Source organism: Poeciliopsis prolifica, unplaced genomic scaffold (genome assembly GCF_027474105.1).
Source record: "Poeciliopsis prolifica strain line A6 unplaced genomic scaffold, Auburn_PproV2 SCAFFOLD051, whole genome shotgun sequence".
Lineage (NCBI taxonomy): Eukaryota > Metazoa > Chordata > Actinopteri > Cyprinodontiformes > Poeciliidae > Poeciliopsis > Poeciliopsis prolifica.
In genome coordinates, this window is record NW_026562426.1 from 3,653,335 (window position 1) to 3,668,042 (window position 14,708).

The 14,708-nt window shown below is 40.2% G+C and overlaps 3 protein-coding genes across 6 annotated transcripts; 1 reads left to right on the forward strand and 2 right to left on the reverse strand.

Moving 5' to 3' along the window:
- Positions 1–758: 758 nt before the first annotated feature.
- LOC129378366 (RNA-binding protein 4B-like) lies at positions 759–3,618 on the reverse strand. Its single transcript, XM_055058702.1, has 4 exons — positions 3,539–3,618; positions 2,450–2,868; positions 1,742–2,372; positions 759–1,416 (listed from the first exon to the last, which is right to left on the reverse strand). The coding sequence occupies exons 2-3, from the start codon at positions 2,856–2,858 to the stop codon at positions 1,765–1,767; spliced, it is 1,017 nt and encodes a 338-aa protein (XP_054914677.1). The 5' UTR covers positions 2,859–2,868; positions 3,539–3,618; the 3' UTR covers positions 759–1,416; positions 1,742–1,764.
- A 1,907-nt stretch (positions 3,619–5,525) lies between these two features.
- On the forward strand, positions 5,526–6,863 carry LOC129378343 (TRAF-interacting protein with FHA domain-containing protein A-like). The gene is given in 3 exon segments (XM_055058656.1): positions 5,526–5,640; positions 5,726–6,026; positions 6,029–6,863. Coding segments are annotated over 2 exon segments (570 nt in total). The 5' UTR covers positions 5,526–5,640; positions 5,726–5,737; the 3' UTR covers positions 6,310–6,863.
- Positions 6,864–6,985: 122 nt separating this feature from the next.
- Positions 6,986–14,094, reverse strand: LOC129378342 (RNA-binding protein 4.1-like). 4 transcript variants are annotated; one of them, XR_008608046.1, is made up of 6 exons: positions 14,041–14,094; positions 13,148–13,576; positions 11,472–12,121; positions 9,438–9,507; positions 8,120–8,200; positions 6,986–7,594 (listed from the first exon to the last, which is right to left on the reverse strand). XR_008608046.1 is itself a non-coding variant. In XM_055058655.1 (4 exons), the coding sequence occupies exons 2-3, from the start codon at positions 13,554–13,556 to the stop codon at positions 8,157–8,159; spliced, it is 453 nt and encodes a 150-aa protein (XP_054914630.1). In that variant the 5' UTR covers positions 13,557–13,576; positions 14,041–14,094; the 3' UTR covers positions 6,986–7,594; positions 8,120–8,156. The 4 variants fall into 4 exon arrangements, 2 of the variants coding, with proteins under 2 accessions (XP_054914630.1, XP_054914629.1); XR_008608047.1 differs by lacking the exon at positions 11,472–12,121; XM_055058655.1 differs by lacking the exons at positions 9,438–9,507; positions 11,472–12,121.
- Between the last annotated feature and the right edge of the window lie 614 nt (positions 14,095–14,708).

The following is a 14,708-nucleotide window of genomic DNA, read 5'->3' on the forward strand; positions in this document are numbered from 1 at the left end:
ATGTACAGCCTTTACAACCACTGACTACAAAGTGGTTCCATGCTACAAAGGTCATTTTGAAGCATGTCTGCTAACCTATTTGACCACGTAAGTCAGACTTGAGTCCTGTCAGGCCAGCTGCAAGAGATGAAATCATCCACATGATGACTTGAAGTGTGAAATTCCTAATACTTCCCATCTTGCTGGGAAGTATTAATCTAATTGGAGCTTTTGACTAAGAACACAGTGCTAGTACATAAAAATCACAATTACTTGAGTCTATTTTTTTTCCATGACTCTACCTGCCATTCAGTGACTTCCTTTTATCGTACAAAGAACATGGAGCCCATATTGACATCTTTTTTCATTAAAATAGGGTCATGTTAAGAGAGGTGCCTGATAACACTTGTTTGACGTCTCATTTTTTGTCACCCATCTGTGAAGCTGTAAATTAATAGTAAAAACTCCTAAATTGCAAAACTTCATTGTTCAGTTTCATTCCTACAACATGAAGTCCTCAGTTTCTAAAACTGATGATGATCTACAAAAGCAGTAAAAACAAACAGGTGACATATTTCTGGTGTCAGAAATCCCTTGACTTACCTGCTGACTGTGAAGCTCCCCTACAGCCTTTGGATGTTAGTGCTGGCCCCAGGTCAACAGAGGTTTTGGCTTGGAAATCTTTGCGTACACTAGGAAGAACTTTGACTTTATTTAAATTTTGATACTGAGTGGGTAAAGTCGAGTGGTACGCTGGTGAGTGATAAAAACTCACAAGATCCGACAACACGTTCTTTAATAAACGTAACGCTTTTACATGGTTGTGATTCGTTTGTTTCTATTAAGGAAAAGATGATTGAAAACAGCAAATAATGACAAACGGTTACAGAGGTGAAAAGGTGTTGCGCAGTGAGCATCGAGATCACACTTACTAACCAAAAATTATTTTACCAAAAGGGAACATTTAACAGATCTTGCAATCGCACAGTATTAATTGCGTCATTAAATTTACATGTTATTCATTTACGTTTCAGCAACGCCACAGAAGTTTGAATTTTGATGGAGAGCATTTACATGATTAATCAAACGTGCAGGTTGGGGAGTAAACTAAAGCCGCCTTTAAAGGAATGCGAATGTTATTTAACTTTCTAACGTCACACACAATATTACGCTTAATAAAACGAAAAGGTTGTTTTAAAAAAAAAAGACGCCCCATTCAGACGTTTGCCAGTAAGGTCTTTACAGTACAATTCAATACTAAAACAGTCAGAAGAAGGAAAAAACATATTCTAGGTACTAAAACCAAACAAACAGCCACTGACGAAAAGAATTCAGTTCCTTTTGAGTGTTGTAGAGGAACGAAACGCGCTCAGCCGCAGACAGGAAGAGGATAAAGTCACGTGAATCAGGAAGCAGCGACGCAGTCGGACAACAATCCTGAAAAAAGAGCAAATAAAACAAATGAACGATTTGCCTCCAGGACATTAACAGTACGTTTTCCATTACTTTTGTTCCCCAATGTCCAGTACGAAGGCCCTTTCGTCAGTCAGCCTCCAAACAGAACATTATTTTCTGTCGCGTCGAATCACAGTTTAAATGTTTTACTAATAAAGTAATTTGTATTCAAACAGTGATTTGTGAGACGAAAATTGCAGGTTTCGTCCAAGATTATCTAAAGCTGCCTCTGCCTTTAGAGGGACGAAGTGGAGAGCGAGAAAATATATATATATATATATTTTTTTTAACTCTGTCCTAATCTCACCTTCAAAATGCTGACGTGTCGCATTAGTATGCGTAGCGTGCAGGTGGAGGCGGAGGCAGCCGGTCCGCATAGGGATCCCTTGCACGTGGAACTGTGTATGGAGAGCGATCGTAGGCATAGCCATTACTGGGCGGAGGGGGTAACGGTGCGTTAGGAGCCCTCCGGATTGGGCTGCGATCTCGGGCGTAGTACGATGAGGGCGGAGGCGGAGGAGGGAGGGGGCGACGCTCATATGGATTAAGCGGTGAGGTCATAAGGCGGTCTCGAACGACAGAAGAGGGCGGAGGCGGAGGAGGTGGGGGTATAGCACGATGCTCTTCATAGGGAGACATGGCATACGGACGAGCACGGTACTTCTCGTAGTAATCTACTACACTGTATCGCTCCCTTTCGCTGTCATAGGGCCGCTCAGGATAAGCTGCCCGCCTGGGAGGAGGGGGTGGCAGAGGAGGACCTGGATAACCAGGGGGCATGGGGCGACCCCTCAGGTAACCGGGTGGGGGAGGCTCAGGCCGCTCTCCTGGATAGTGTGGAGGCCAGTAACCTCCCCTGTCTGGGGGAGGAGGTGGGTACTCTTCACATTCTTCATACCTTGGTCGACTCTTAGAAACCTGAACATGGATGCGTTTGTCTACAAAAAAAATAAAATAATTAATCCATTTCAGTTTGAAAGAGCATTGCTTAATTTCTCTCACATGACTCTCTTACCTTGAAACTCAGAGTTATCAAGCCCTTTGATAGCATCCATGGCCTCATCATAGTTGGGCATGTGCACAAAAGCAAAATTCTTGACAACAGCACACTCTGTGACCGTACCGTACTCTTCAAACAGAGCACGGAGTTCGTCATCAGCTCCTTTTTCTACATTGGCTACATGCAGTTTCACGGGGCCCTGGTTCTTCCCGTGGCTGGCCTCAACATTGATTGCTGTGCCATGGAGCTTGTGCTGATGAAGGGCCTTGATGGCTTTGGTGGCAGCCTTACGGTCATCCATATGGACGAAGGCGAAGTTCTTGATGATGGCACATTCAGTGACTGTGCCATGCTCCTCGAAGAGCTCCTTGATCTCATCCTCGGTAGCTTCTCGGGGAAGGTTCCCCACAAAAATCTTCACCATTGCTGAGAATCTGTTTAATCAACAAGGGAAGTAAAATGTAATGGAAACAGGGTAAATATGATATTAACATACATGATGCACAATAAATGACATTCATGAAACAAATATGGAGCTAAATCAGTCTCATAATTCACAAATCAAGATTCACTTACCGCTTCTCTGCTGCCAGAAGTCAGGCTGAGGTCTAAATTGTCTGAGCTTCTTCATGGCTACAGGTTACCCCAACCTGAGGGTCCAGTCATGTGACTGACCGAAACAAGGAAGCTATCTGACTGGTTGCTTATCATCCAATCAGGTATACCATTTATTATTATTATAATATATTTTTTAAGACATTTGGTCTATTGAGACAGCAGGAGCGTCTCAAGATTTACACACAAATGCAACACAACTCACAGTCCAGAAGACATATTTGTGTTGGCATCAAAAATACAAGTGTGAATCTTCCTCTTTTCATTTGTGAATCTCAGTCTGTCTATTTGTAAAGTATGAGACTGTTTTAACTCCATAAGCTTGAGCTATCAGCTAGCACCTTGAAAGCCGCAGCCACACTAACACGAAATGTCAAAGGACATTTCACGCGCCCGTTGAGTGAGTTTGCTCGACGTCAGACAAAGTGCTAGTGACAATAGCATGTAATTGTAGCAATAAATAATATCAATCACAAAGAATGTACTCACGGTTTCCAAAGACGACCTGGATAGAATGAAATATCTTTTGTGGACCGTTCTTCCCACAACTTCCTGTTAGCTATGTCAAGAGGAAGATGTGAGAAATGTAGCACCACACCGCCATCTAGAGTGCGGAATGTTAAACTCCACTTTGAAGGTGCCCAGCAGGGTGGTTCTGAAATCTCTTGTAAAACAAGAACCACATCAGAAAATTTCAGGTTTTACAAGGGTCTCCGTTTTGAAATATGACAGAAAAATGTCTTACATTGGTAGTGCTTAAGAGGTTTTATTTGTATTCAAACGTGGACAGAGAGGTTAGCTGAAAGGTCCATAAAAGTAGTCATTTTTCATCACCTGAAGTAGCACCACAAAGATTTGAAGCACACCAGCTTCAAATCCTACGTCTCTCTAAGGTTCAGAAGAGTAAATATATATATAAAAATTAAAGGTTTGAAAAGAGTAATATTAATAATAATTTTAATCTTGCGACAAGATTTTAAGCTTAAACAATTTATTAATAATGAAATTCAGCCAAAATTAAGTCAAGTCAATAAAATGGTAGATTGCCACCAGGTGTTTGCTAATTGCTGCCGGCTAGTCTGAAGGAGCTGAGTGAGAGAGAAGCGAGGAAGGGTTGCACTGTGTGGCGGGAGCTCAGAAGCTGGGAAACTGCTTCTCTGAGAAGGAGCTGTGTCTGAAGGCAGCACTAGATCCGCCCAGACATTTTGCATAGATGAATGGTTGCCATCGGAGATTAAAGGATTTCTCAAATATGCATGAAAGATTTGGGGCAGCAGGCCAGGTATGTTTTTGATGAAGGAATAACATTGTAATTTGATGTCAAGCTGAAAAAAAAAAAAGATTTTACATGATACTGATTTACACTTGAAACAACGTTGTCATTCCAACATATGGTTTCACAAGAACCATTTTGTTGAAACTTGCCACAATTTCGCAAACAAATCTACATTGAGAATAATCCTACTTCCACTTTCTTGTCATGTTTTCACTGTCTGAAAAACAAAACTTGTAAGTTGTACAACCAGTTGACCGCCCGGTTTTAGTTTTAGTCGTAGCCTGGGTAATTTAGATTTATTTGCATTTTAACCATCTGTTGTGATTTTAGTTTTAGTCAGTTGAATTTTCTATAGCTTTATTTGAAAAATATGAAAAAAGAATGCCTCTTCAGGTGATCCAATATTTTTAAATGTCTAAAAATGGGGTATCTGATTGGATATAATCATATTATAATCTTTTCTTTATTAAATTGTTGACAAACATTTCAGTCATCACATCATAATTAACACCATTGTACTTTTTATACTACTTCTAATTTTCTTCCAAAAATTGACAGTTGAACAAAATACTTCATTGTTGTAGTCGACAATGTAAACAGTATATAGCAGTTTGTTAATAAGTAACAGTTCATCTGTTCAGAAATAGCGTTCCAGAGTAAGCTGTAAGTTGTTCTGGCTCGCAAATGTGAAACCAAGAAGTGACCTCCTCCCTGTTTAAAGTTGCAACAAAAGGGAATTTCCAGAGCTGTAACGGTGCTTTTAAGGTCTTACTGTAAAAATGTGTTCCACAGCAATAAAGAAACCTAAAAGAAAAGTAGGACAGCAGGTTTGTTTTTGACACTCCACTAAGTCTCCAATGTCTTTACTAGACATGAGAGACTGATGTCCAGTAAGTCTTCAACTTACTGTGGATATTTTATTTCATCAGAAGACTGTTTTATTTTACAGTCTTCTGATCAACTGTCACACTTTTTTTTGTGTCTCAGGTCATTGTAAAGCCTAAAGTGGAAAATAATCCAACCTGCTTTAAAACGTTGCCCATTTGTCCAAACAGAAAACTTTCCTACTATAAGTATGACTTGCAGTAGGAAGAGTAGGAACTTCAGACTCGTATGTGAAAGCACCATGGCTACAAATGGGGCGTGAGATAATGATGACACTTGAGACGACAAGAGAAAAGTTTACACCGCACTGACAGAAACAAATGGTCGGGAGTCATTACCAGTAGCTACGCTGATTATTTTCAGCGAATATTTTATTCTCTCTGAAAATTGGGAGTCTATCTATATCTTTCTTTGAAGAAAAAGCTTCCAGGTAGGACAAAAATATCTTGGTTTAACAATGAAAAGCATTGCACATTGTTCATGTATAAATGCTTTACAGTATTTTATAACTTTAGATCTCTTCATCCATGACTAACGTGTCTCAGACAATGGAGACAGAGGAGGACCTCCTCACTTTACTCCACATCAAGTTTTACCACCCTGAGCAAAACTGTAAAGGTCTCTATGACTTGCTTCCCTTGGGGACCAGGAGCAGACGCTCTGCCGATGATCCTCTCAGGCTGGGTCGTGACAGCCAGGCCTGCACCTATTCTCTGGTTGACCCCAAGGTGTCCCGCAAACAGCTGGCCCTAAACGCCTACCGTACACCCAATAGCCCGGACATGCTGTTCTCCATTCAGAACCTGAGCCAGAGAGGCGGCTGTCAGTGAACGGATCGTCGCTGGACTACCTGGAGAGAATGGACCTTCCAGACAAGGCTCTGATCCGGTTCTTAGAGTACGAGATGCTCATTATTCGGGAGTCTGGAGAGGCAAAGACCAGTTTTGAGGTGGACATGGAGGTGCTGACTGTACCTCCCTCCAGGGAGACGTGCACCTGTGAGTCTGGAAGGGCACCAGTCATGGACACGGGTATGATGACTCAAAACATGGCCTTGCCTCAAGAGACTGAAGAGACACTCATCTGTTATTCTAACTGAATATTACCAACAAACTATGGACTTGTCAAATAGAATGGTATGTCTACGATGATATCGACTTCTATTTATATTGCTTTGACCCATCTGTCATGACTATCAGAAAGTTAATATAGCAGATTAGGGTCGTCTTCAAGCTTAGCCATAAAATTAATATTTCCTGCATTTGTCTCGAACTCATTCCAAAACTTGTACAAATGCTCAAGGATTCCATACAGCAACAAGTTTTTCTAGTTCTTTTAAGAGATAAAATTACATTCCTTATCTTTAGGCTCAGGTTACAGCAATGAAACCTTTACAAAGCAACACAGTATCACTAGAGATGGGATATTGCAGTACATCTTTAGTTAACATACAAATTAAAAAAATACACTGGAAGTTTTATTCTGAATAATAGTAATAATTAACTTTGAATTATAACAATAAATGATTGTAAAATTCTTTAACATTTCCTCTTACATTTGAAAGTAAAGTCAATTAGCTCTAAATCAATACAAAATTCTGCTTCTGAATATTTACTTTTCTTACACTATGTTTATATACACTATGACAAAATGCCATAACATTACTAAAAGCATAGAATGAAACTGACATCGAGCTGTCAGATCGATTAATAGCACGAGGCCGTTATGTCTGGAATGTGTTCCACCGTAAAAAGCTGCTTAGCACAAAAACAACCTGCAAGAGATGATCTTTAATAGTTTCCTTGATAAATGGATTTTACCAAAAGAGGAACTGGAAAAAATCAACAGTTCCACTTTTAGTCACACAACATGAGAGAATTGGCTTCAATTTCAGGAGGAAAACTGCTTTTGTGACCACATTACCAATTAGCACCACATACATTAACCAAAATAAATATAATGGAATGTGTTACAGTTCAAAGTGGGTGAGGAAACAGTTTATATTAACATTTGAATAAGGCTAAACCTTTTACACTAGTAATCACATTTTAAAAGAGCAAGTTGTAAAGTTTTAACAAGATGTTAATACAAACACAAGTGTTGATTTGTATCGTTTCCAACCTCAAACATTTGTAGAACTATTGTTCTTGAAACGGAGACTAAAAATACAATTTTCAATAATTAACAGACAACAAAAAGCCAAGAAATTCAGACAGTAGGAATCTTTGATACAAAGTGTGAGATGTGTGATGTCACAAGAGATTAAAAAAACTTGTCTTCCACAAACTGTCCCTGAACTTATCATTTTGCGAAAAGATGATGCAGGTTTTCTGGAAGCTTGAGGAAATTCCCTTCCAGAAACTCCCACAGGATGAGCAGTTCTCCTGTTGAATCCACACGGTTCAGTCAGAACTTTTTCGTTTCTAAACAGCAGACATCATGTACAGTCATGTCTAAAAGTTTCAGCAGTGACACAAACACTGAAAACACTTGGTCTAGTTAGTCTAGTGATTGCTATGAAAAAATAAATAAATAAATAAATCATCACTTTCTCACATGTGCAAATAGAACATACGGGAATCATCACATTGCCTCTTAATGGCCTAATAATGTGCAAGGAGACACTATCAAAGCTCCACAGCGCCACCATGTGGGAAGAGGAGAAAATTGACAGCATTAGACTCAAAGGCTACATACACTACCATTCATGTTGTTACTGGTTTCTTTAACAAAATGCTGCTAAACTTTGAACCTGTTACAGCCCAGAGGTTGTAACAGCTAGTAACAGCTATCAAGAACTAAAATGTTCCTTCTCAGTTTAATACAAATAAATATAAAATAAGTTACTGTCACTGCTGAATCTTTAGGCCACAACTTAAGATGAAATATTCCAACTCCAGATACCTTACCTCAGAATATTGACCAATCTCATATTTTCTTTGACTGTCAGTTATCTTGGAACCATTTTTTCAATCTGTAAAGAGACAAATCTGTGGGAAAAATACACAGAAGGTTGAATCAACTTCCAAATTTAAATTACAAAGAGAATTGTACAGGGTTTTTCTTGTGTGTGTATGCATGTACACTACAGGCCAAACATTTGAAAGTAAGCACAAGCCAAATAATTAAAGCAACTTCAAGTTTCTGTTTCAATTCTTATATGAATCTTCTTCTGAAGTCGATGTGCAACCATCAGAAAAGAGCAACTCTCCTCCAGATTCACGTTGGACAACCTGAGGGCTCCAGTTTGTATAAATAACAATTCAGCGATAGAGCAAAGTACCTGACCACATATGAATCTGAAATTTTAAAACGCTTAAGCAGTGCAAAAATATTAAAACAGGTGTTGTGTCATTCTCCTCTAGGAAAACACTAAACTAAAAGATACAAAGTTAGTTGGAGTTAAAAAGATTGCCAAAGCCACAACCTCCAAAATAAAAGCTGTTTACATGTTAAAGCCAGAGATTGTTGCTGGGGATCAGGAGGGGATTACAAATGCCTGATATTTATAGACAAAATATCAATTCATCCATCATCGTCTGTTTATCAGAAACTGGATCAAAAGATTAAAAGGCCCAGGAAGGAAACTCTGACTTCCCTCTTATGCTAGGTCATGCTAGGAGTTCTCCAAAAAGAACAGAAAGTACCTAAAGTGTTTTCTACCTAAGGGTCTTCCCTCTCAGTAGTACATGCAGATACCCACGCCACATCATCTGAATCTTGTAAATACAGAGTCGTTTTTACAAGAGTCCTCTCCTCAGAGAGACCATCTACCCTTTGGTGGAAGCCATTTGATGACTCAAGATCAAAATCTCGTGACCACCAAGGGTTGAGACACAGACAGCTTGGATTTTTGGCTCAGGACTCTACTGCCAAAGAGGCCCTAATCCATTTATCACCTGGTTCATCATACATCAATAACAGAAAAAGTACCAAGAGCCACTGGAGGCAAAGCTGGACTCCCAACAGCACAATCCATCTTCTTCCTCAGGACTTTCCTGGGACACAGATGGGAGTTTTCTGGACAATGGCAAATTTTTAAAAAGCCTGACATTCCAATTTTGAACATACACTTTAACTGACGTCACTCTTGGCAACAGCGACGATTGTTAACCGCACACATGGAGACATAACCTGGTGCATGACAGTGGACTAAAATAAGTGTCTTTCAAATATTTGACCTGCAGTATATAATCATTACAGAGAACAGTTTTGAGAGACATTTACCTGAGTCCTCCTGCTTGGCATCAGGGATGACTTACCCATGGCTAGCTTCTCCTGTAGATGGTTTAAGCACCTACAAAGAGCACAGACACCAAGAATACCAAAGGTGCAAGCCATCTGATTATGGAGTTACGAGATGTTCAGGTTCAAAGAGAGTAATGGGAGAGGGGGACTGGTGGTCAGGAGGCATTTAATGAAATGGAAAGAGAACTCAGTGGATCCAGCAATTAGTCGTAATGGTAGATTAGAAGACCACCCCTAAAATGATTCAATGCTTAGCAGGTAAAGTGGGAAGAGTTGGATGCTGCAACCGGTGCGCTAAGAGAGGTTCGACCGAGATAAACCAGACTTGATATACGCTTTTGAATCCAAGCAAATGGTTGAGAAACTTCTCCATCCTCATATTACATGTTGCACTAATTAGTTCAGCAAAACCGGACAATTTCAAACTTTTTCCTAATTTTTGATTGAGGCTTACAAAATGTGGAGCACTGGGAAAAAATGTCAAATAGCAAGCTGAGCATAAAGAATAAAAATGAAAGCAGTGCCACACCTAGTTTCATCTGCCTACCAACCACAACCAGGAATAATTTCACAGTTAAATACTGACTTTGTTTTCATTTGTTTATTAAAAGCCTTGAAATAAAAACCAACCTGAAAAGTAAATACAGTTCACACAGAACGGGCCTACGGATTATATTTCCGCAAGAAAATTTAACAAAGAAAAAAAGTAAATCACATTGAATTTTTTGAGGTCGTTTCAACAAGTGTCGCAGCTTTTTACGATTTTTGAACAACCGTCTACACTCTGTATTATACTCAAGCTCTCCTTAACTGATTTTAAATTACTGAACATTTTCTAAATCAACCAATAAGCTAAAAGTAAAACTAGTTTTGCCATGTAAACACTACAGATTGTAATGTAAAGGCAATCCCTTGTTATGAAAATATACCAAGTTTTCCCAGAGACTATTATAAAAGTTTGGAACAGAGAATGGTTTTCGGTCATAAACTATATATTAATGCGTCACACGCCATACACTCTCAAAAGCTGTTCTACTGAACACTTTCAGAATATCGAAGAAAATTTGAGGAACACAAAAGTTTATGAACAGCTCAGGCAAAAGAAACGCAGAGATGGAGTTGTATTTTTTTAAATACGAGGGCGTCCGCAATATCTTCCTGTAAGCCTCAGGCGAACGCAACGACGTGCTGGGTGTATAGCGCCACGTGCGTCAGCAGACGACGATCTCGTCATATTCTAAAAACCTGGAGAGAGAGCACACGACACATGTCAAAGCGCATTCTGAGAATAAGTCGCGCAAAACTTTTTTGTATTGTTCTAATATTTCAAGCCTCAAGAAGCAACCTGTACGCTTTGTTTTTGAATGTTGTTTTTGGTTGTGTATTTAATGGCTGAAGAGTAACAGGAATTTATAGCTTTAGTTGGTAGTAGGGCTGGACAATAAATCAATATTATATATCGCAATAGTCATGTGATCAATATTGATGGCTAATACATTGTATTGATACATAGTCAATACGCAATTTATATAATATTCTTTGAACTCCGACCGAGATCTGCACAGCATTCTGGAGGATGTAGGCAAAGGAAAGACTTTAGCTGCTCAACCTCTCACAGGTTGGTGGCTTCAACTAACTAACCCTTTGGTTACCTCCCACCACCTTGTGAGGTAACTTGTGCAGCAACAGTTTCATGTTTCATCACTGTGCCTCACAACTGCTTAAAAATAAACGGTGTGGAGAGAGAACATGAAAAGTCCCACTAGCAGTTTGGAAGAATTACAGATATCTAAAGAAAAAAAAAAGAATCAATAATTATCAATAAACTACACATGTAAGTGTTTCTCCTAGGAAACACTTATATGGTGACAAGTTTTTCAGAACTATCGTCCAGCCCTAGTTGATGGTACCGATACAAGATGAGACACTACCTCAATTTGTGAATATAAGTCTGATGTATTTTTCTCCTGAAACATCCAATAGCCAAACAGGAAACATTGTCTCAGTTCTCACCTTGCGTAACTCTACGGCCCTCTAATAGCCTGCGTAGCGAGGTGGCGGTGGGGGAGGCACTCTCCCTGCATAGGGGTCCCTGGTACGGGGAGGCGCGTACAATGGAGCCCTGGACATCGGCGAGAGTCGAGAGCGCTCATAGGAATACCCATTCCCAGCCGCCGGAGCAGGTAGAGGGGGGATTCTCCTGATTGGACTCCGGTCCCTTGCGGCATATGCAGCAGGGGTCGGGAGGGCACGGCGCTCATATGGGTCGACTGACGGCGCCACCCCGAGGCGCTCTCTAACCAGAGTCGATGAAGGAGGCGGAGGAGGAGGTATGGCACGCCTATCGTCGTAGCTCGCCGCCGCGGTAAAAGGACGGGCCCTGTACTTCTCATAGTAATCCACCGACCCGTAGGGCGCTCTGTCACTGTAACCACGGTCGGGGTATGCTGCTCGTCTCATGGGAGGAGGTGGCGGTATGGGTGGAGGGGGAGGTGGAGGAGGAGGATAAGCAGAAAGGCGCCCTCTGTAGGGGGGCTCAGGCCTTGGCATAGGGTAATATGGAGGATAGTAGCCTCCTCCAGCTGGTGGGGGTGGATATTCCTCCTCCTCCTCAGGACCCCCTCTGGGTCTGCTTTTTGATACCTGAACATGAATACGCTTTCCTAAGAGACAGAAAAGAAAGAGGGTATATGTTTGATCTAAAAGTCTTCAGGACGACCCTTTAAATCTTTCAATATGGACAACTGGTGCATTTCAATAAATTACTGCTGCAAAGTTGTCCATTGGTAGGCCATAGCAAAATATTTCTGCTTTAAAATTCCATTTTATTGGTCTTATGCAAAATTCTAAAGTTCTGAGGAACAGAATTTTGGGTTTTCATAAACTGAGTCATAGTATTGGTGGAGGGGAAAAAAAAAGAAAGAAAAAAAAACTCAACTGTTAAAAGCTTAAAGGAGCAGTATTATGTGTTTCCAGGCACACAGTACCAATTTACAGCATAATCAAGTAACTATATCACATTCAGTTGTATATCAAATGATATAGTTACTTAAAAGACTTTTGATTTTGTAATTTAGCACCTTGAAATTGGGCCCGTGTCTCTTTAAAAACTCCTGCTCTTTCTGAAACTCTGCCTACAGGAAGTCATCGCAAGATGGCTTCTCTATTAACCCTTCAACAACATGTTTATCAGACTTTCACTGAGAAGTAGTTTGTATAATGAGCTCAGCAGATGTGCAGCTCCACCAGTTGTTTGCTTATTGCTGCTGGCTAGTCTGAAGGAGTTGAGTGGGGGAGTGGTGAGGAGAGCTACTTTGTGAGGTGGAATATTGGAATCTGCAGCTATAAGGAGGAACTTCATCCTCGAAGGCGGCGCTCGGTCCCCACAGGCCGAGGACAGTTGAATAGTTGAATAGTTGGCAAGGGAAATTTCTCAAACATGCATGAAAGGATCAAAGCCACAGTCCAGGCATGCTGCTGTTGAGGTAATATGATTATAACATGATATAAAGCTGAAAAAAGTAGATTTTACATAATACTACCCTTGAAAATATCAAAGTGAGTATGTAATGAATACTTATAAATATTCAAGGTTCAGTTTATTTCAGAACTGAACTTCTGAAATAAATCCACTTTTCTGCTATATTCAAACTTATTGGGAAGCATCTGCACAATATAGCCACACTCACCCTGAAACTCCAAGTTATCGAGGCCCTCCAGGGCATCCATGGCCTCATCATAATGAGGCATATGAACAAAAGCAAAGTTCTTGATAATGGAGCACTCCATGACTGTGCCGTACTCCTCAAACAGGTCCCGCAGCTCTTTATCAAAGCCTTTTTCAACGTTGGCAATGTGGAGTTTGACAGGACCCTGGTTCTTCCCTCTGCTGGGCTCCACATTGATGGCCCTGCCGTTCAGCTTGTGCAGATGGAGCTCACGGATAGCTTTGGTGGCTGACTTGCGGTCGTCCATGTGGACGAACGCATAGTTTTTGTACTTTGCACATTCCGTTACTATGCCGTACTTGACAAAGAGCTCTTCAATGTCCTCTCTCGTCGTTTCTGGAGAGAGGTTACCGATGAATATCTTCACCATGATTGCTGCAGTGTACGATCCTAAGGGGACAAAAGGGGAGGGAGAAGAGAAATTAAAACAGGGGTTGATGGGCAGAAAGCCGAATTCTAATGGCGAAACTACAACGCCATTATCAAAGGGAAAAAGCTTCAAGTTAGGGTGAAGGGAAACAAAGTTTGACTCAAATTTAACTCAGACATTTGTAATCAAAATAAAGTGTTAGTCTGTGAATACCTTATTAAATATAGGAGCAACTTTAAACAGGAAGCCAAAAATTTTTTTACTTGTTTGGACTTCTTGTTTATAGAGCTACTAGCCGGTTTGCTAATGTTAGCCTCACATCGTAGTGTTACACTAACATTAGCTACTGAAATACACAACATTTACAGTCGATATCAACGAAACCTGGGTTTTGGGTAGCCCTGTGATGCATAAGCAAAATATAAACGAGCAAAAATTGACGTAAAACAACCAAAAACTTTAAAAAAAAGACTATCCTACTTACCGTTTGGCAACAGCAATACCGAAAGAAACTCCAATCATATACACATCAAAGATGAGGACGGCGGTGTGCGCGAGCTGGGAATCTGATTGGACGACACAGATGCCCATCAAGTTCTACGGAATGTGATTGGCTAAAGCAAACTGGAGTCGAAAAAATGTTGGTCTTAGATTCCAGTTGCAGGTTACGTAAAACGTTTCCTACGGAAGAGGATTAGAGCCACTGAAAAAAAAATCTCAGAAAAGTGGTTAAAATAATAATAAATTTTTAAAAAATCTCAGAAATCCGAGGGAAAAGGTCAGAATTCTACGGAGCCCCTTAAAGGACATGGGAATTTTTTTTCTTTTGCTTTCCCTCCCAAAACTGCGCTGATCAGTTATGCGGCAAGTTGTATATACTATATTTTCTTTAGGATAGAAAGGAACCAAAAACTTGTGATATAAACAGAAACGTTCCGTAAGTAGTAAATAAATAAAAATACATCCTAATTTGGACTATTTCTGTTATTATCGCGGAGTAATCAGTCATATGATAGTTTTGATTGTCTCTGTTGAGCTGGTTGTCTGAATGGTTTAAAGTGCTGCTTTTAGTGCGTTTTCATCTTAAACATGCAGTAAATAAATCAATTTTCAGTCAGTGTTTTGCACCAAAGAGTTAATAATAAACACGTT

Bases quoted from the DNA above. Each gene is read 5' to 3' on its own strand.
- LOC129378366 (XM_055058702.1), bottom strand. From the start codon at position 2,858: ATGGTGAAGATTTTTGTGGGGAACCTTCCCCGAGAAGCTACCGAGGAT. The intron at 2,373-2,449 runs GTAAGAGAGTCA...TTTTTTTTGTAG, and splicing joins TGATAACTCTGAGTTTCAAG to ACAAACGCATCCATGTTCAG.
- LOC129378342 (XM_055058654.1), bottom strand. From the start codon at position 13,556: ATGGTGAAGATATTCATCGGTAACCTCTCTCCAGAAACGACGAGAGAG. The intron at 12,122-13,147 runs GTGAGTGTGGCT...TCTGTCTCTTAG, and splicing joins CGATAACTTGGAGTTTCAGG to GAAAGCGTATTCATGTTCAG.